The sequence below is a fragment of the Oreochromis aureus genome, linkage group 15 (assembly GCF_013358895.1).
Source record: "Oreochromis aureus strain Israel breed Guangdong linkage group 15, ZZ_aureus, whole genome shotgun sequence".
Lineage (NCBI taxonomy): Eukaryota > Metazoa > Chordata > Actinopteri > Cichliformes > Cichlidae > Oreochromis > Oreochromis aureus.
The window spans coordinates 18,087,035-18,107,654 of NC_052956.1; the positions used below are offsets into that span (position 1 = coordinate 18,087,035).

Genomic DNA, 20,620 nt, shown 5'->3' on the forward strand with positions numbered 1-20,620 from the left:
GATCCAAAACAGATAATTATAACACTTGAAGGTAGAACCATTGAGTTGGACTAAATCTAGATATCTGATGCTCTAAATATGCTTTAGAGATCATTTTCACAATTAGGTAATTATTGGTTAATGAAATGACATTAAATGTCTAATATTGTCTGACTACTAAAATAAAGTAAAATAACAAACAGATAAGATGTATGGGTGAGAGGTATGAAAGAGGTGTGGTAGAGATTGTGACCGGAAAAGGAAAGTTACAGAAGTGGGAGCAATGACTGTAGAAAACAGTCTACTACAGTCATTGGGTGGGAGAGTGGATATTGTGGACAAAGGATGTTGGAGTTGGGGCTCTCGGGCAGGATTAAAAGAGGACCACTGTACTCTATAAAATCTAAAATGGCTCAATACTAATTAATATAGTATGGCATAACAAAATAGATAAGAGATAACCCCAAGGATATTAATTTTGGTATTAAGTTAAAAAGTATTAAAATGTAAGTTTTGCGCTAATTCTTTTTTTAATTTTTTGAAAATTTAAAAACAGTTATCAAAATGCAGTTACTGTTTATTTTACATTAAATTGTAGATTTTTTTAAAAAATTTATTTTATTTTTTAAAACCGAAGTCATATTAATTTTTTATTTAGTTTTTTAAAATGAATCGGGGTCTTCTATGATTACGTTTTGAAGACGCGTTTAATAAATTCCTTATAATGTGTTTAAACTTGTTCCGTTCGGCCACGAATACGAAAGTTAACGGTCCAAACGCGTCACTCTGACGTCATGCCGACATAGAGACGTGGCACGCGGACGGTTAAACGCTCAGAGCAATTTACGCAACATCCTCTCGTTCATTCAGCAGCAGGGAGGAAGGAGGCAGGAAGTCACGGTACCCGAACTAATAACAGCCCATCTGGACCCGGAGACATGGCTTCAAATAACGGCTCGGTCGGAAAATGGGAGGTGGTGAAGAAAGGCAAGAAAAACAGCAACAACTCCGGCGGAGGAGGCAAGACAGCGGCCGACAAGAAAGCCAGCGGGGGAAGGAAAGCCCTGGGCGAATCTAACCAGCCGTCCAGACGTAAGTGAACACGGCCCACTGCTACCTGCTGAAGCTCAACCTCACGCAGCATTACTTCCTTGTATTCATTTTATCTCACACCGTCTGCGGTTTTACTAGCTCACCTCTGAGTGGCTCTACCTTAAGTCCGTGTGTCGGCGTGAATTTTAAACTACTAGCTGAGCGGCCTTTGTGCTTCGTGCTGCTAGTTAGCTCGTTAGCAGTGTCAACAAAGTGAACGTCAGCACTGAGAGTCTGTCAGCATGTGTGAGCTGTTTTTTGACCTTTGACTTCTCTTCAGCTGCGCTTTCGAACGAGCCTGAAGGTGTTTTTATCATCTTGGAGCTGATCTGTATAACGTTAAGCAGCATTAGTTTGTTTTTACCTCGCCTGTCATTGCTCTGGGGGTAAATATTTAACAACGTGGCCATTTAAATCTTGTGCTACACGTTTAGCCATTGTTTTACTTAAGCTTTATGCCTCATAAACAGTTATCACAGCTATTATCATCGTTTATATAAATAGATTAAACTCGTTACTCTATTTTGTTATTACTTTACTTTTCTGACTTTATTTTCTTACTTATGTAGCAGGACTCCTATTAGTAACAATATAACTTACTGTTCCTGTTTACCTATAATCCTCGAGGTAATCAATGACTTGATTCATAGCAGGGTCAGAGTTATGTTTTTGTTTGAGCCTTCTGGTGTTCTACAGTAGATGATAACCACAGTGACAACAAATAATATAAATAGCGTTGCTAATTTTGATTTTTAAAATTTTTTCCTGCTAACAACTTTTTATCAAGTAATGTTTACTCAGGTTTTTACGTGTCTTCTGATCAAACATGGAGTGAAGATTCTACTGACATTCCTCGCATGAATAAAGTCGCTGGAGTGTTGGATCTCAAACTTGTCCTCCTTTTATTACTATCAGTGGCATCAGGAGAATTCTCACTGTTAACCAGAAATGTCCCCAAAGTTGGAATAATGTGCTAAACTCAGTAATTTGATTTACACCTTTAAAAATGGGAAAATGAAACCTAATTCAGTAACGTTGCTATGACAAGTTTAGACGTGCAGTTAGGTGATATTAAGACTGTATTACCAGCTGCTTCAATCTACCACATTGCTGAAACATTATGTCAACCTAATGATGTTTTGTTTTTACGGAGTATGAAGCCCGTACTTAATCTGGAGCTCCTAATCTACTTATTCATTTTTTTTTTCTGCCATGTTTTAAGAACCAGAATTAATTTGTGTTTTATCACATGTTACGTACCAAACAAACCCTGCTGTTACCTCTGTTTAGAGTTCCGCCTGGTGTCTCCTACCATGTCAAAGACGGTTACCTTTATATGTGTTAGATATGACTCTTCACAAGGCCAACATATTATTTACTGACCTCTGATCGATTTCTACCCTTAAATTGACCAAAATACTTTCTAAATCTAACAATAGCAGCTTGAAGAGGCTTCACTGAGTCTTTTGATTTTTGGATGATCATCACAAAATGATTATATCTCACTTTGCTGGAGCTGTTTGTTTCTGCTTCATTTTTATCACTGAATCTTACTGTCCAAAGTCTGATCACTATGGCTGATTCAGTGGGTAAGTGGTGTAAAGCTTTCGCCTAAAGCTTATAAGAAATAAACCCTATCTGTTTAGTAAATTAACTCTCCAACACTTCATGTGAATCATTTTATTAACGCAAACAACAGAATCACACATTCAGAAAGACATTTTGCCAAATCTCAGTTTGTCTCTTAAAGGCTTTCATCAGCACTTGATCATGAGGCTGTTACTTTTGGGTCTGTGGTTTTGACACATAAAACTGGAGGATTTTTTTTTTCACTTCAGCCTGGAGGGATTACATATGTGGTAGAGCAAGAAAAGTGTTGCAGCAAAATCAGGCATTATGTAAGTGTTCAACAGATAAGAGTGTGAAGCTTGGATCCTCTTAAGTCACAGAGAAGAGTGGTAAATGTCTCTGCCTTTGCTTTTTGCATTATTTAAAAAGCCCTTTAAAATCAGTGATGTTTATGATTGTGCATACCTGCCCAGGGACTGCAGATGGGAATTAGCTAGTAGATAAATCTGGTACAAGGCATCTTTTCTCTTATGAGGTCATTGTTTTGGTCCCTGACAAATAAAGAACTGCTTGTATGATAACAATGTTCAACTTTTTGTTCCCACATGTCTAAACATGTGAGAACGATAAAGCTTGAATTTAATGAAGCTTAAAAGCATCTCAGACATCATCTCAGCTATTATTGCCTTAGAGTGGACAATGGTATAAGGGCAGTAAAATTGTATTTATTTATTCTTTTTGGTATTTTCGCTTGATAGAAACTATAATCTGAAAGCTGTCACATGTTAATGATTTCTGCTAATATGCTTCTTGTAGTAAATTACACCAAAAATGATCCCAAAACTGTTGTTTCTTTGAGGTAGTTTTAAATAATTTCATAAAACTGAGATGAAAAATCTACTATTAAAATCACCAGGGAGTCTGACTGTAGACAGTAAAATGTGAGATCCTGTTAGTTGTTCTTTCACTGTGGAGCTTTTGAGCCCAGTCATAATACAACAGCTTATAGCTGCCTCGCCCAGCACCAGCCTCATATGTAAAGCATAGGGTGAATGACTGCTGGAAGTCATAGACACAATCGAAAAGATTTAGAGTCATGAAAATGTATTCTTCGCTCTTATTTTGAAAGTTTAGCTAGCTCTGGTCCATCACATGTTTCTCGACTTGCTGGCTTTGTTGTCACTTCCCTCCTTGATATCTTTCAGCTATCCGGAGTCTGTCGTCTCAATCAGGCTGATTTTAACTACGCCATCTTGGACTTCAGCTGGAAGCTGAAAACATTAGTCCTTTCTCTGCTCTGGAGAACCCACATAAGATCTAGAACTAGAACCTGCAGCAGGTGAAGAACTGGTTCAAGTGTTACTACGCTGAGCTGACCAAGTTTGGAAAGCGGAAAAGGGACTGCTGTCATCAGCGGGAGTCCAGTGTGAGGAAGTTGCTAGAGAGCCAGCAGCACAGTCTTGTGACAGTTCATGAAATGGTCACAACATTTAATCTGGGCAATATTTTGGGCTCTCTCTCATACTGACTTGTATCCATGTACACACAAAATAAAAAGAATATTTCTAGTTTCAAAGAGGGAAAAAGGCGACATTTAGAGAGAGCGGGGGTTAATAATTTTACTGCTCACACCAGAGACCAGTTTGAGTCCCACATGGGAAACATTTTTACACTTCAGTTGGATTATATTAATCGTGTTATTTAATTATTTTCACAGCTCAATTTCCATGCAACTCCCTAATCTCAGAAACGTGCAGATAAAGATTGAAGATACAGCACGATTCATTCAGAAAAATAAATGTTTAGTATGGTAAACCTTCTGTAATCCAACCTTCAGTTAAACTTTTATCAGCTTTTTGCTTCTTATTGCTCTAAAATTTTAGAATGCCTTCCCTCTTTGCTGAGCGAAGCCAATCACCCATCAGGAGACTCCTGTCTTTGTTTTGAACCGTTTGTCATTTAAAAGGACTGCTGGTATTTCCCTAAGTCTGCAGTCATGTGCTTCTTTTTTTAAACAGATGTTAATTGGTTGGTTTTAAAGAAACCAACCAATTCACTTAACGTTCCCTGTTCACTTAGACTTTAAGTGATTATCCACTACAGACAATAGTGCACAAGGTCCCAGATAAGGTTGCAAGGATTTCTGAGTCATATGATGCCATGAGAAAAGACATTTCAAGCTCCACATTTTGTTAAAACCTTGATAATTAACCAGGGAGTCTACTGTTTCAGCAGAATCATTCCATGAAATATCAGTTTCATCACCTTCCCCGTCCCCCTTCCCCCTCTCAGAATCAGCTGATTTATTTCTTTATTTATTGGGTGCAAAAACATTGGTATATTTGTTGAAGCCTTGCATAATTTAACCTCCATATTAATGTATTTTCAGAGTTATAGGCCTGGGGTGGGCTGAAATTCAGTGTTTTTTATTTAGTTTTATTTATTTTCTAGTATTTTTAGACCTCACACAAATTTGTTGTTGTTGTTTGTTTGTTTGTTTGTTTGTTTTTCATTTCTCAGCTGAAAAAATACAGATGAAACTGTCCTGCAGGCCACAAGAAAACAGCTGAGCACAAGATACCAAAGATTACAAGATTGTAAATATAGACAGGTCTTCCCATGCCTTAATCCTAAAGGTTTGATGGTGGTAACTTTCCTCCCTGACTTTAAACATTGTTATAGCATTTTTCCAGTTCAAGTCATGAACACACACAAGCACACATTCATGCAGCATTTGGCTTGCATACTATGCAGCTCTCCCACTATCACACAAACTCGCATGCTTGTTAAACCTCTTCATATGTTTCTCTCATTATATTTTGAGCTTCTCTGTAAAACATGCCACACTGCGGTCACCTAACCTTTTCATGCTTTTAAGTTGTTATCGCCACTTTCATGTTCATGGACTTTTAGCTAGATTCATAATTCCTGAGTTGACTCATCAATTTGATAATGACCATCTTTCACCGCTGTATTTTTTATGTTGGAGTAAGTGATTTCAGATTTAAAGCAAAACTAAATAAAGGAGATAATGGATATGTTGAACTTGCTTGTAGTACAGGACCTGAATGTCAGCGCTTTGCTTCCTGACATGTTTGATTCAATATGACTGACATGTCTGGTCTTGATGCCTGCTTCCAGCTGATTCAGTTCAGGGGCATGAGGACTAGCTTTAGTTTTGCAGTTAACACACTGACTAAATATAGGTGTAATGTTCTCAGCGACATGTTCAGCTTGAATGATCAGTCAACAGCTGGTGGTGACATCTGCTTTAGCTGTAGAAGTCTTTAGCATGAGTTACACAGAAGCTTTAACGCTGTAGATTTAAATTGAGTTTTACTATCCTGTGTAGTAGTATTCAGGCAGTACTACTGGTTTAAGTTGATCCCCTGTACCTTGGGTCAGGGAAGAAAAGGTAACGTGATTGGCCTCTTTGGACCTGTGCTGCCATTTCCACCACCAACAGTTATGAGATCACCTGTGAAGCAAACAAGACAAACAGTATTTTATTCTTGCTTTAATTTTAAAGGAAGCCTGGAAAACACAGAGTGACACTGGTTGTCCAGTGTTGAACGCCGTGTGTTTTACTCATGTTTGAGACTAAAAATAGAGAAACGCTGACTCTAAAGCCACATGTGTGACTAAAGCTTTATTTGGTTCAGTCCAACTTCTATTTTTCTCATGAAAAAGCACAGCAGCTCAGTTATGATCACAGGTAGAGTTTAAAAAGGAGCTCCATTCTGAAACGGAGTGCAGGAAAGAGGCAGCACTGTGACTGACACAATGGCCTGAGTTGGAGTGAAGGAAAACATTTTTCTAGAGCCAACAGAAGCAGCCCATATTACTGTGATCACTATAAAAGCTTCATAGGTAAAAGGCCAATTTGAGTCGTTTATCAAATCACCTCATTAACCAGCTTAAATGTAAAGAAAAGTGATCTTAGTTCCTCCCATCCACCCCTGGTGTGTTTTGCAGAGTGACAAAATGATTCATCACCAACAGAGTAAAAACTGGTAAGCAGTTAAATTGCTCACCGATTTCCCCACAGTCTGTAAAGGTGTCAGATTTATTCCAAGCTGCAGGTATTTGATGGGAAATGAATAAAAGCAGAACAGGGTCTATTTCAATGTATTGCTGCTTTCGGCCAGTGAGAGAGCTTTGACATCTTATAAATACAATTACTTGTTATTGCAAATAAGTATTGATTTAATATCAAAGTACAGGCTCTAAAAATATCAGGCGTTCTTAACTTTGTATACGTCTGCAAAACTGTTTGACAAGTAACACACAAGGGGGAGAGCTGGAATGCTGTTGGTGCTTAACTCCAGTCCTTTGTGAATTGTATTGAGTGTGCCACAAATATTCCTTTGGGTAACAGCCCATTACGCAAGGCGTGGAGGGAGGGCAGAAGGGGGTAAGCAAGACGCTGAGGGGAGTAACTTGATTTTTAGGACTCAGTCAGGATAGAGGAGTCACTGCATTTCACTGCAGCTGCTTTGTTTTGTCCTTCAGCGCCCGTGAAGATGTCAGAGAGTCTGTATGACAGCGTGGAGAAGGTGGGAAAGAAGCAGAACAAGGAGCAGGTTCCTCCACCATCCGATCCTCAAAACAAGAAGCCCTCATCAAGTAAACCACCCAAGAAGTCGCATTCGAGCAATACGGCCTCTCCCACAACTTACAAAACCCTCGAGGAGGCCTTCAAAGCGGTTAGTAAGAGACATTTTCTTATATTGGCTGATATTAAACTCGGTGGAAATTTAGTGAAAGAAATGACCCGAAATGATCTCTAAACAAAGCAGCATTGTTGCATCTTCAAAGCCAACTGTCACATGCTGAAACCAATCTAGCCTTTGGTTGAAGGGTGTGTTCTTTTTGAGACTCCAGTGCTGATATTTTTCTCTTGTCCTGTCTTCAGCTGGATGTTGCAGACCTGAAGCAGCAGTTGGCTCGCAGTCAGACCCTGTTTCCAGAAAACCCTTCGGTTTGGATCAAAGACCTGGCGGGATACCTCAACCTCCATTTAACTGCCCAGGATACGGAGCCCACACTCAGCAGCCACCCTTATGGTCAGGCAGACTCTTATTTTGATATGCCCATTTATTTATCGCACAGTTAAAGCATTTCAGTACTTAAGTCTTCCTGTTTGTCTTTTCTGTCCCAGACTACCCATACTGCCTTACAGGAAAAGAGCTGAAGGGCGTGATCAAAGGCCTCATCGGACGTTGCAGCAGCGCTCTGCCAGATTTCTTCGACCACTGTGTTTACACTATGCTCAGGGAGTTGGACAGGCAGTCAGGTAAACCCAGGAGAACCTCTTACATCCTTTTATTGATGTGACTTTACTTAGTAGAACATTAACAGACAGGGAAAAATGCGCCAAAATACTAAAGCTGCAGAAATCTCACTAATAAACTTGAATGTTCTGTAAGTTGAAATAATATTCTGATTGAATATAAAACATATAAAACGTTACATATAAACCAAATAAATACAAGCAAATAAACAAGGGGGTAAATAGGTGGGGGGATGTGGGATTTATGCCCAGGTTAGTGGTTGTCTTTGACTATAAAAAAACATCTCACCTCAATGGCAGCACAGACAGAGGTGAAGAGAAGGCCAGGTGGTGGGCATACTTGTCTGCCTCGCAAAGCCTACAAGGCAGCGACAGGCCTGAAGCCAACATCTGAAAGCAGATGAGGTGAGAGACCCTGAAAGAAAGGCAGCTGCAGGCAATCATTATGTTCCTTCCTTGTATTCACTTGCAAAAAGCTTTTGTTATGTCTAGATTGATCTATTGATCTAGATTGATCTTTGCACGAGCTAAACTAAAGAAGCTTTTAGCGAGGAGCAAAAGTGCACTGCTGTGAAAGAAAGTGATGTGTCTTGTGGTGTGACTGTCTTGGCAGTCAGGGGACAAAAAAAGTTCTAATCAGTGCAAAAACCACTGTTATGGTTCAACGCTAGGGTGGGGTCAAAACTGATCATGACTCAAACCTCAAATTACCAGTGTTTACCTTTTAACAAACTTGAACCAAGAGCATTGTAAGTAAACAGTCAGCAAGGTCACCAGGATGAAATAAAAATTCATAAGAACTCGAAAATGTACCTAACGCTTATTGTTTTTATTTCCAGGAGAACCTCTACATGGCTACAGAGTTTGCATTCAGGCAGTCCTACAGGACAAACCCAAAATAGCCACCCAAAATCTGCCAGAGGTGAGTGTGTGACTGTCACTCCGGCAAATAATCAGCAGCTTTGCTGCTCTTTTCCTGCTCTGCATGTTATTACACTAAAAGCTCTAGCTATATTTTTCCTAACTTTTCTAGACATGTGTAATATTATCAAATTATGTATTATAGTTCCAGAGTGGGTATTGCTGGATTTGTCTGTTGGAATAATTTTGCATTGTTATATTGTAAAACTCTCCCCTCTCCTTGTTCCTGTTCTGCAGTATTTGGAAATGTTGCGGTCGGTTCAGAATCGTCCAGTAAAGTGTTTGACCATCATGTGGGCTCTGGGCCAAGCAGGATTTTATGATCTCAGCCAGGGTCTAAGAGGTAATAAACACTTTTACACAGAGGCACACAATAATTTAAATATTTTACATTACTGCATATCTATAAAGCCCAAAACTGCTCTGAACAAGTAGGCATTTGCCCTGTATTAGTCGAGGTCTGTCTGTTTTCCCCTTTCTCCCACTTTCCCAACAATGTGTGAAGACAGACATTCTGGGTTGGGGTTCACTGAAGCAACAGAGCACATTAGAGCAGTAATATTCCCCCGTGATAGCTGCTGGTGCTCCAAGTGTTTGTCTGGTGTTTGGTGAGACTGTGAGTCTGCAGAATGTGGGCATGGGAGGGTGAATATTATTAGAAAATTATGTAACAGCTTTCATCTTTCATCCCCTTTATTTTATTCTGTTTGACTGCTTGAAGGCAAGTGAAAACACATTCTGAGCTTAATATGCTAAAGTATTCCTCATGTTGATAAAAACAAAATGGCAGGATGTGAGGGAATGTGGGTGGAAACCACTTTTGGAAAATTTCTTGTTTGACGTTGATGTCTGGGCTCCCGTATGTCAAAACTTATGTGATTATATTAAATATTTACAGTGCAAAATTGCAATGAAAGTTAGGGGAAAATGGTGTCTAAAATTACTATTTAAGTATGAAATTACACCCAAGTTGTGATTAAACATATATATATATTTTCACTTTAACAGAAGGAAAAAGTTCCTAAACTAAAAAAAATTGTTATTTGTTTCAGTGTGGCTGGGCATCATGCTCCCTGTGCTGGGAGTGAAGTCTCTGTCCTCATATGCCATCGCCTATCTGGAGAGACTTCTCTCGTAAGTCTGACTCAGAAATCCATGAAATTTCTCAAATTTCTTCATCTTCCAGTCACTTCCTTTCCATTCATTTGTACTATTTGAACTATTAAGATCATTACCAGTGATACCTTTAATTTGAATGTCATGGATATTTCAACATACTTTAATTCTTTTCCCAGACTTCATTCAAACCTGACAAAGGGATTTGGTATTATGGGTCCAAAAGAGTTCTTTCCTTTGCTTGATTTTGCTTTCATGCCAAAGAACGCCCTGTCATCAAGGTAAATGTAAACCAGTGCAAACACAGACCAACAGCAAGACATCTCAGACTGTTCATAATCTCTGTTTAGAAATAAAAGCATTGCAAAAATGTTATCTACGTTCTGAGCTGAGTCCTAATATATTTTTTTTCTGTTTGTTATTACAGTCTGCAGGAGCAGCTGAGGCGTTTGTATCCTCGACTGAAGGTCCTCGCATTTGGAGCCAAGCCAGAGAACACGTTGCACACGTACCTGCCGTCATTTCTGTCCAGAGCCACGCCACACTGTCCTGATGACATGAAGAGGGAGGTGAGACCCACAATTCTGTATACAGTCCTGCTGCTACTGTACTGTTACAGCAGCCATCACAACACGATCTTTAACAAAAGTGATTAAATAAAGCAGAATGGCTCAATAAAATTGTGTTCTCACTAAACGATGTCAAAGAATACATTGTGAGTAAAACTATAAAAATTAACCTCATTATCTTCTGCTTCTTGCAGCTGCTCAGCAGTATGACTGAGTGTCTGTGTGTGGATGTTCAGAGCTTAGGAGTGTGGAGGCAGCTCTACACCAAACACCTACCCCAGTCCAGGTAACCTGTGGACCATTTATTTTTTTGTCTTTTTTTTATGATCATATCTCCACATAAGGTAAACGGTACAAATCAAGATGATTTCAAACTAGTACATAAGCTGACTCACTGCTTTCTTTCCTCAGTTTGCTTTTGAACCACTTATTAAAGTCCTGGAACATCCTTCCACCAAAGGTACGAGTCCTGTCCCGATGTCTGTTGGTTCATAAACCAAACGCACCTCCCAGGGATACTTTTATTTAAACATCAAAGCCTGTTTAACCTGATTAATAATGCAGTTTTAATGTAACTGGTATTTTTATTGTCTTTTAATTCCATCACTGTGTTTTACTTGGACTTCTTTTAGCTTCGGAAGAACCTCGAGGAAACGATCCAGTCATTTAGAGTGACCAACGAAGAAATGAGAGACACCATTGAATCTCATGACCTTCAGGAGTGCAATAGCCTGTGCCAGGTGAGCAAGTCAGCCTGTTCATGTTTGATAAAGAGATGTTTGTTTAAAATTAAACTCATGATTCCAAAAAAGTCTGGGTTAGACATGAAGATCGTGTAATATTAAATCCTGAAGCACCTCCACAATATGAAAACAAACAATATTTATAAAGTGCTGACAGAAGGCATAAAAACCTTAAAAAAATAAGATATAAATTTAGGAACTAAAACTAAAGGAATGAAGAGAAGAATATTAATTTGAAAGCCTATTAAAGAGATCAGTAGAGTTGTGATATTGGAACGACTGTTTTGGGACTTACTGGGTAGTTTCCAAGGGCAATCTAGGGCAGAGTTACTGAACTGAAGAGCCTGGTGAGTTGCAAATGTTAGTACTGGAAAGATGAATGCATGAATGAGCATGTGCAAATCCTGTTTAAAAACTTCTTCTGACATTATCCCTGCTTCTTGGGCAACAGCTAGACATGTATGCAATCATAAAGCTAACACTTGGATTATGAACCGTATTTGACATGTGCTTTGTGATTCTCCAGAACCTGCAGGTAAAGATGCGTGGTCACGGGTTTCCCTGGTCCAAGCTGCTTCTGGTTCTGCTCGTGTTCGTTGCCGGCTTCATCGCCCACGATGTCAGATCAAACGGCTCTGTCGCAGGTCTGTCAGAGTGCTGTTTAATCACCATATTCGCCTATCTTTGTATCTGTGGCCTACTCATTGTTTTTATATTGCATTTCAGATTCCATCACAGCCAGGTATCTGCACTCCTCAGGGATCACAGCTGTATCTCAGCAGGCCTGGAGCAAAATAACAGTCTACTCAAAGCAGGGCTTCAGGTACGATCATTTCTAGTCAACAGAGCCGACACTTAAAAATGATCCCTAAAATCTAAAACAAGCTTCTGACTCACTTCCTGATAATGCTCAGGCACACAGTGTTTTATTCCCTGTGGTTTGTTGGCTTTTATTTAGAATACTATATTAATATAGATTTATTAGATTAACCTACTGTTCTGTCATAAAATTATTTGCTTTAAAAAAAAAAAAAATAAATAAAATTCTGTGGCTTTTTCTTTTCTTCCATTTTTCCTCTAATGAAGATTGCAGTTTTAATCATTATTGTCTGTATTGTGTGTTTTGTATTTTCTGTAGCTGGTTGGAGACAAACACTCCTTATTATTACTCTGAGTGTGTCCGGGTTTTGGGTCCAGTAACGGAACAAGGTTTGGAAAAGGCAAAATCAGCAGCCGTCTTCATCTCTGAAAACACCTCACGGTTTATTGTCTGGGTTAAAGAAACCACACCGCTTGTCATAGAATGGGTAAGGCCATGGCTACAGCTGCACCTGACCTTAAACATTTAAATGTTGAAGTACAATTTTTTGTTTTGAGGGGGGGGTGAAGCACAGCTTTCTGGGTGTATATTAAACAGTCCAGCTGGATTGGCATTTCATCCTTTTGTGGATTTATTTGTGTTTATACTGTGTCACTTTTTCCCCCTTAATTAAACTTTTGAGCATTACATAAGAAACTAACAGATAACCTCAGTCTGACTCTGATTGTGTTGCATGTCTTTGTCCAGGTGAACACCAACACCCCAGAGAGTGTGTTCCAGGCTATGGCATATTTGAAGGAGCTCCTCATCTTCCTACATCAAAACTACATCCTGCCAGCGCTGGCGTACACATCTAACCTGCTACAGAGAGCATGGACTAACTTAGAGGACTCTTGCAAGTCAGTACTAACAGCAGCTCTTTAACAGTTAATCTTTATTACTACATGCCTGAGTCTGGGGCAGTTAAACCAGCTGGGACTGGTTTCACAAAGATGTATTTGGCCTGTAGGGTTAAACAAGAAGAACAGCACAGCTTGTATTAGAATAATCTGACTAAAATGAAGACACCGTATCTCTGGGCTGACTAACTGTAAGAATCTGTGGCACTGCTGCAACAATGATTTAACTATGAAGCCCTCGTTATGGTGCTTGTTGGGATGAAACGTGATTCACTTTTACTTATTGCTGTGTTTTATTGAAGCCACTGAGAAATGTGTGCAGGTTACCAGTTGCACTGACAGATGTAGTGACATGCCAGTTTATCTTGCTGGAGTTTGGACCTCGTTTCTATTTGTTCTTTGAGGGAGTCGCTCACCAGAGTTTTTGGCAGGTCTTTGTAGGCTTTGTCTGTGTATGTTTCTCCTATTTGCATAGTACCGTCACAGCACCACACACACATTTCACTTCTCAGCAGTGTGCTCTTCTTCTGTTTACTGGAGTCAGGTAGTTGCACCCTGCTGATAAACAATCAGACTATTTTTCCATCATTCATCCTCTGACACCTGTCCAGGTCTCGGTTGAGAGAGCAGCAGTCTAAAGCAGAGATGCATCAGTGGCCATTTCCTTGGCTGTTGATAACCTCTGAGGTGATTGACAGATGAACTCTGTAATGATCTGTCAATCTCCTGCTCTGTATACTCATGAACAAGACCCCGAGAACGAGTTCAGAAACTGCGGAGCAGACCGCTAAGGCCTCCTCCTTTGACCACCAGATGTATATAACACTGGATGCCTGCTGATGTGGCCCATTAAGGCCCAACCACCAAGGTGCTTGATTTAAGATCCTCTAATGCAGGCCTGGCTTAAATGTAAGCGGCATCATCATTGATTAGTCTGTATATCATCTTCTCTTCGCACTGAGTCTGACTCCTCACCAGGGATAATTTTGCTTTGTAACTCTAAATGATCCAAACCATTCTGGAATCAGCTGGGAGTGCTATGGTGGTGATTTATGGAAAAATGGATTATTACTATTTAATTTTTTCCCAACAATTTAACGACTATCTAGATATTTGAAAATCATGAGCATTCCCACAAATTGACCATCAAATACGTCTCGCCTGTTACTTAAACCAGTCATCAATAGTGTAGTAGCCAAATGTGTTTGTTTGTATTGTTTAAAAGGAGCTAAAAGAATCATTAAAGCTGCAGTGAGTGATTTTTGACTTTCTCTGTTGCAGTGGGGAGGTGTCTGTATCATGTCTGCAGGGCCACGCCTTGTCCTTTACCAACTCGACGTGGCAGCTACTCCAACACACGACCTCGGCAATCAAGACATGGGCCCAGGATTTGCTCACTCGAGCGGGATAACGCAATACACACACACAATATGCACACAGGAAGCTCTGTATACTGTAAACACACCAACACACACACTCTGGCCCAGCGTGAGGCTGTCATGTCCTATGTGACGCAAGTGGGTGCCGCAGGGTCAGAGGGAAACGAGCTCACTCAAAAAGACCCTTTTTGTCTCTGGTTTTGGTTAAATTTTAAAATCAGTTTGGTGTTGTTTAGATGTTTGTTTTTTTTCTATCAGACTTTTTGTCACTGCTGGATACGGAGGTCGTACCCTTCTTTCTCTCTCCCTGAGTTTTATACTGCAAATTTCTGCCACTGCTTGAGCCTCTGGGTTAAGCAGGTTCTGTAATTTATAGAAAATATAGGTTTGTAGATGATTTATAAAACGTTTTTATTTAAATATAATGAAAAAAGTGTTATGAAAGTTGGTAAAGGCAGGGAACAGGTCAGAAACTTCTCCAAGCCACTGGAAACCTCATCAGAGGGTCAAGTCATCTTCAACACCTGGTCCTGTGTGTGCAAACCCCTTGTCAAACCTAACTAGGGAATCGTGTCTCCAGGTGGATTTGCTCATCCAGAGTGCGGTTGTGAACACAGTCTTCTCACATCAGTCCAGAAGAAAAAAATCTGTCTGTTTCTGCTGCTTTGTTTCTGTCCCATTTTCTTATGCTTCACCTACCAGCAGAAGCTTCTTGCCCGAGCTGCAAGAAGCACCGGCATCATGTACCTGAAGGTCAATGCATTTCTGTGTTTGTGCCTGCGTGGATCAGTGATGCCAGCGTTGTCATCCTGTATGCTCAAATCTGAGAAACGCCCTCCTCTGGACATTTTACTTAACTAACCGCCCCCTGTAAACAAGATGATATGGAAGAGACTAATGTCTTACTTTGTAATGTAAATGATTTGTAATAAAGACTCCAACCCCACTGCAGTGTTTTTATCAGCTGATTTACGCAATTGTGCCACTAGCTACACAGCAAATAATAGAGACCACCTTGTTAACAGTTGTCTTTTCATGACTTGGGGATTTGCCCTCAAACTTCAATTTCGCATATGTATGTTCTTATTAAAATATAATTATTAGATATGTGTATTCAGGGGCATCTTAAGAAGAAACAAATTTGTCTCACCACCTTTTAATATAGATCAATGTGAGAAGAGTACCCTGGGTATGTATTTTCAGTCAAGTGTCGCTGACTCAGCAGTACTCTCAAAAACGTATCTTGTCCCAGTAAATCAGCTTCTTCCTCTCGCCTGCTGAGAAGCGCTCCCGCTTATAGACAAACACTGTGGGGACGGGATACCATCCCCTTCGATAGCTCAGTTGGTAGAGCGGAGGACTGTAGAGGAGTTCATTAGACATCCTTAGGTCGCTGGTTCAAATCCGGCTCGAAGGAGGTGACTTTTTTTTTTCCCTCTCTCTCTCACGGTGTTCAAGCGCAACGATCGAATACAGATTACATAGTAGATACAGTTCATTAGCCGAACCAGCACCATTGCTAGCAAACAAACAGACTCTCCTGGCTATAGCCCAACGCGATTACATATATATTATATCAGGTTACAAGGCAGCGCACTTAAAGGGGGATTAGCTCAAATGGTAGAGCGCTCGCTTAGCATGCGAGAGGTAGCGGGATCGATGCCCGCATCCTCCAAATTTTTGTGTTTCGTTGGCGTGAGTTTGTTTTAACTCTCAAGTTGCAAAATGCAACCAACCAGACCAACTAGAAAATATGATTATTTTAAAAATTGGTAATTTTTTGGGGGGGAGGGGGCTGAGACACAAAACATAAAGAAGATGCCAATGTCACATTTACATTTTGACGAAAGTTTTTGCGACGAATTTCACTGAAATCAATTCGTTCGACACTTCAAACTCAGGGAGTCTTTGTATAAGTTATTATAGGTCCCTGTTGTCAACACGTTCTCACCTTCAAAGCCTAATATTTTAAGCTAGGTGACAAATCGTCGATATCTTACGGGGACCGAACATGAGGAAACATAACCGTTTGGAATGACTCTACACATGTACGCTCGTTTTACGTACATCTCTTTGGAAAACACGACCTAACATCATCAGGACTTGACAAATCGTCATGATATTACGGGTTGGGAGGGCAAACAGGCTGCACCTGAAGCGTAGGGGGATTAGCTCAAATGGTAGAGCGCTCGCTTAGCATGCGAGAGGTAGCGGGATCGATGCCCGCATCCTCCAAGCTCCGTTTTTGACGTGTTAAAATATTTTAAATAGAGCATTTTAAATATTCATGGGATTTAAAACTGTTTATTGTTTATGGAGACTAATACATTCTAAGAGTAAATCGTAAAACCTGTAAAGCAAACAGGAACTGATTGATTAATTATTATTTCTATATGGCAGTGTATATTAATGAAATATGAAGTTGATATAAACATAACTTTAAATAAATCATCTTAATTAGTAGAATGAAGAAACGACCTGAAATAGAGAATAAACATATTTGTATGTTTATGACCCCCCGATAGCCGTAGATGTGTCTGTGCTGCCGCCTGGAGGCACAAGAGAGAAGTTACATCTGCAGCTTCAACGTTTTCTTCAACACTAATAACTATGGCAGAGCACTGAATGTAAGAAAGAGAGGCATTACTATGAAATGACTGTGAGGTAGCTTATTATCATTTGGTAAAAAGTGCAAATGTAATCAAGCGCACATGAAAAATTAACTAGCTTTAGAGCTTTTTGTATTAAACTGTGTAAAAAGTTTACTTGCATTGACTTGATATTCTGTGCATGGCGTTTACAATGACTAAAAAGTTCATGTGACCAGGTACCCCAACTAGAACTTAAGTGTTATTAAACAACTTTTGGAAGGAGGAGCAATCCCAGTTCAAAGTTCATATGCAAAGCCCTCATGTGCCTGTACTCAGAACTGCATATGTGCAGCTCTGAAACAATCAGAAGGAGCACTTGTTTTTTGTTTGTTTATTTGTTCATTTCAGGCACAACAAAATACATATATTAAACATAAGGTGCACAAAAACAAAAAACAAATTTACCTGAAAAGGAGTGGGACGAAGAAAACTTATTAAATCCCACCCCTATACTCACTCATCAACAAAAAACAATAGCTTCCCACAGCTACGCCCATCATTGCAAACCAAACAACACATCAACAGCCCCGGGCATCTCAACAGGAGCTCGCAAACAACAAATAGAACCTTCATAACTTAATACAAAATATATTAATTATAAATTGCGTTACCACAGGTAACAGGCAATAATAATTACATAGTAACAAACACACATCTACACATATATGTACATACATACACTTTTTTTTTTTTTTTCTTTGAATCCATACCAGCAATGGTAAGAGAACAGACATTACAGAGCACACCAAAACCATCATTGAGTATACTGTGACCAGACCAACTGTTTGTAGAGGAATTTAAATTTATGAATATTTTTGCATTGTTTCAGTTGTAAACTCAGACTGTTCCAGATTTTCACACCACATACAGACACACAAAAACCTTTACGGGTTGTTCGAGTTCTGGGTAATTTAAATTCTCCGAAGCCTCTCACATTATAAGCCCTTTCTCGAATTTCAAATACAGTTTGTAAATTTGTAGGTAGAAGTTTATTAAAGGCTTTGTATAAGATTATGGATGTATTGTAATTAACCAGATCCTGGAATTTAAGTAACTTTGCCTAACTTTGCTTAGCATGCGAGAGGTAGCAGGATCAACGTCCGCATCCTCCAAATGGGCTTTTCTCTTTAAGCATCATCACGAAAACATTTCTCAAGTCAATTCAAGTAGCTTTTATTGTCATTTCAACCATGTTTAATGGTACAGTACAAAGTAAAACGAGACAACGTTCCTCCAAGACCCTGGTACTACATATGACATGTAACAGACAAACACAGGACTGCGTGAAGTGCAATGTGCAAAAATTGCAACAAGACAAGACGGCACGACACTAGACACAACAGGACAATACAGAGACAAGTGCAATGGAAATGTGCAAAATACTAAGAATTGTGCAAAAAGAAACTTGGTGTCTGAAGCTGTGCGTGTGTGAGATACTGCAGATAAGTGCTTGGTAGTGACATGTATGAAGGTGTGTGTGTGTGTTTGTGTGTTTGTTTGTGTGTGTGTGTGTCATTCCAGTCACTGAGTGTTCAGGAATCTTACAGCTTGGGGGAAGAAACTGTTTCGCAGTCTGGGACCGGATGCTCCGGTACCTCTTTCCAGAAGGCAGCAGGCTGAAGAGTGTGTGGGGTCCCCCACAATGTTGGTGGCTTTGTGGATGCTTCGGGTGCTATAAGTGTCTGTGATGGAGGGAAGAGAGGCTCCAATAATCTCAGCTGCTCTCACTAAGGTATTTCGATCTGATACAGTGCAGTTACCATACCAGACAGTGATGGAGCTGCTCAGGACTGTGAGATTATTCTGTTATCATATGTTATCTTATATCTGTAGTTAAAGTAGTTGAATTATGTTAACTGTTGTAGGTCATATTATACCCCTTAATATAGAATGTGTGATCAGTATGTAGTTTTAGTTTGCATTATACTTCTGACTTAAAAGAGTGTGAAAATCATTAGATCTATTGGATTGACCTGTATTATTAGACACTGTTGAATGTGTTACACTGTTTCTTGACATTTCATACTGCTGAATCATGAAGAGAATGTTGGGTGCAGAGGACCTTGTTCTGATAGCAGAAGAGACAGACCACATTCCATGCCCCCACCTTTACAGAGAGCAGAAAGACAGGGAGCCGAGGTCATAACTTAGGCGCCGTAAGAGAGAAAGAATGTGAATGTTTAGGCTTTTTATGACTAGGTGGGGGCCACTAGAGGCTATAAAAGGCTGAGTAGCCCGTCACCATTTTGAAACATGCTGTGACCCTCTGCAAGCATCTCTCCCGTCTGGACGTTCTTATGCTCTTAAGTGTTGAATTGTATGGAAATAAAATATTGTTGATTGAGCATTTATACACCGAGTATTGTCCTTCCTTCAGCCCAAAGATTAAAAGAATTGGGAGATTTTAACAGGACGTTGATGAGACCCACCACAGTCGTGACATCAGTGAACGTGATGTGGTTCGAACTGTGCATTACTGCACAGTTGTGAGTCAGCAGAGTGAACAGCAGTGGGCTGAGCAAACAGCCCTGAGGGGCTCCAGTGGTCATTGTGGTGGCGTTGGAGATGCTGTTACCCATTCAGACTGTCTGAGGTCTCTTCTTCAGAAAGTCCAGGATCCAGTTGCAGAGGGAGGTGTTCAGGCCCAGCAGGCGCAGTTTTCAAATCAGGTGCTGGGCAATGATTGTGTTGAATGCTGAACTGAAGGCTGTGAACAGCATAACATGCGCCTTTATTGTAGGGTTTAGGGTGGTGGCGATGGCGTCATCTGTTTGGGCGATAGATGAACTACAGTTTGTCCAGTGTGAGTGGCAGCTCACAGTGTGAGGTCTTAATGTGCCTCATGACGAGGCTCTTGATGCACTTCATCATGATGGGTGTGAGTGCAACAGGACGGTAGTCGTTGAGGCAGGACACTGGGGACTTCTTTGGCATGGGGACGATGGTGGTGGCCTTGAGGCACGTTGGGATGACAGCAGTGCTCAGGGAGAGGTTGAAGATGTCAGTGAGGACATTTCATTTCATTTCTTTATTTATTTCACACATGGTTCAACAGTGTTTCTTTTCCTACATACAGAACCTCCTTCCCATTAATATCTGTCAGCTGGTCTGCACATTCTCTGAGCACTGTCCAAGGGATGTTATCTGGGCCAGCAGCTTTCCACGGGTTAACTATGCGAAGAGTTTACCTCACATCAGCAGAGGTCAGACACAGAACCTGGTAATTGTGAGGGGGGGATGGACTTCCTGACCAACACGTCATTCAAGCATCAAACCGTGCATAGAAGTTGTTCAGCGCATCTGGTATGGAGGTGTTATCATCATAGGCAGGTGTTGTCTTCCTCTAGTTGGTGATGGCCTGCATGCCTTCCCGCATGCACCGCGTATCTGCGCTGTCCTGGAAGTGGCTGTGGATTCTTCTGCCATGGGTGCACTTCGCTGCTCTGTTAGTAAGCATTTGCTTTCTCATTATGAAAACCTTTAATTTGCAGAGTGAACAAATCCCTTAAATCCCTGTGACTAGCTACCCCTACCAGACCTTACTGTTACTGGGCATTCATTAGTCTGTCACGAGACTCAGGAATATATC

General features: G+C 40.3%; 1 protein-coding gene and 3 non-coding genes across 4 annotated transcripts; all 4 read left to right on the forward strand.

Moving 5' to 3' along the window:
- Window positions 1–787: 787 nt before the first annotated feature.
- Window positions 788–15,326, forward strand: tmem214 (transmembrane protein 214). The gene is made up of 17 exons (XM_031728783.2): window positions 788–1,071; window positions 7,153–7,346; window positions 7,556–7,706; window positions 7,802–7,936; window positions 8,773–8,855; window positions 9,092–9,197; window positions 9,907–9,988; window positions 10,150–10,251; window positions 10,398–10,539; window positions 10,734–10,825; window positions 10,951–10,999; window positions 11,172–11,279; window positions 11,809–11,926; window positions 12,009–12,105; window positions 12,421–12,589; window positions 12,850–13,001; window positions 14,283–15,326. Exons 1-17 carry the CDS (start codon window positions 918–920, stop codon window positions 14,410–14,412), a joined length of 2,064 nt encoding a protein of 687 aa, XP_031584643.1. The 5' UTR covers window positions 788–917; the 3' UTR covers window positions 14,413–15,326.
- Window positions 15,327–15,709: 383 nt separating this feature from the next.
- trnay-gua lies at window positions 15,710–15,797 on the forward strand. The gene is given in 2 exon segments: window positions 15,710–15,746; window positions 15,762–15,797. It is a non-coding gene; the product is annotated as a tRNA-Tyr (tRNA).
- Window positions 15,798–15,982: 185 nt separating this feature from the next.
- trnaa-agc lies at window positions 15,983–16,055 on the forward strand. The gene has a single exon. It is a non-coding gene; the product is annotated as a tRNA-Ala (tRNA).
- Window positions 16,056–16,542: 487 nt separating this feature from the next.
- Window positions 16,543–16,615, forward strand: trnaa-agc. The gene has a single exon. It is a non-coding gene; the product is annotated as a tRNA-Ala (tRNA).
- The last annotated feature ends 4,005 nt before the right edge of the window (window positions 16,616–20,620 follow it).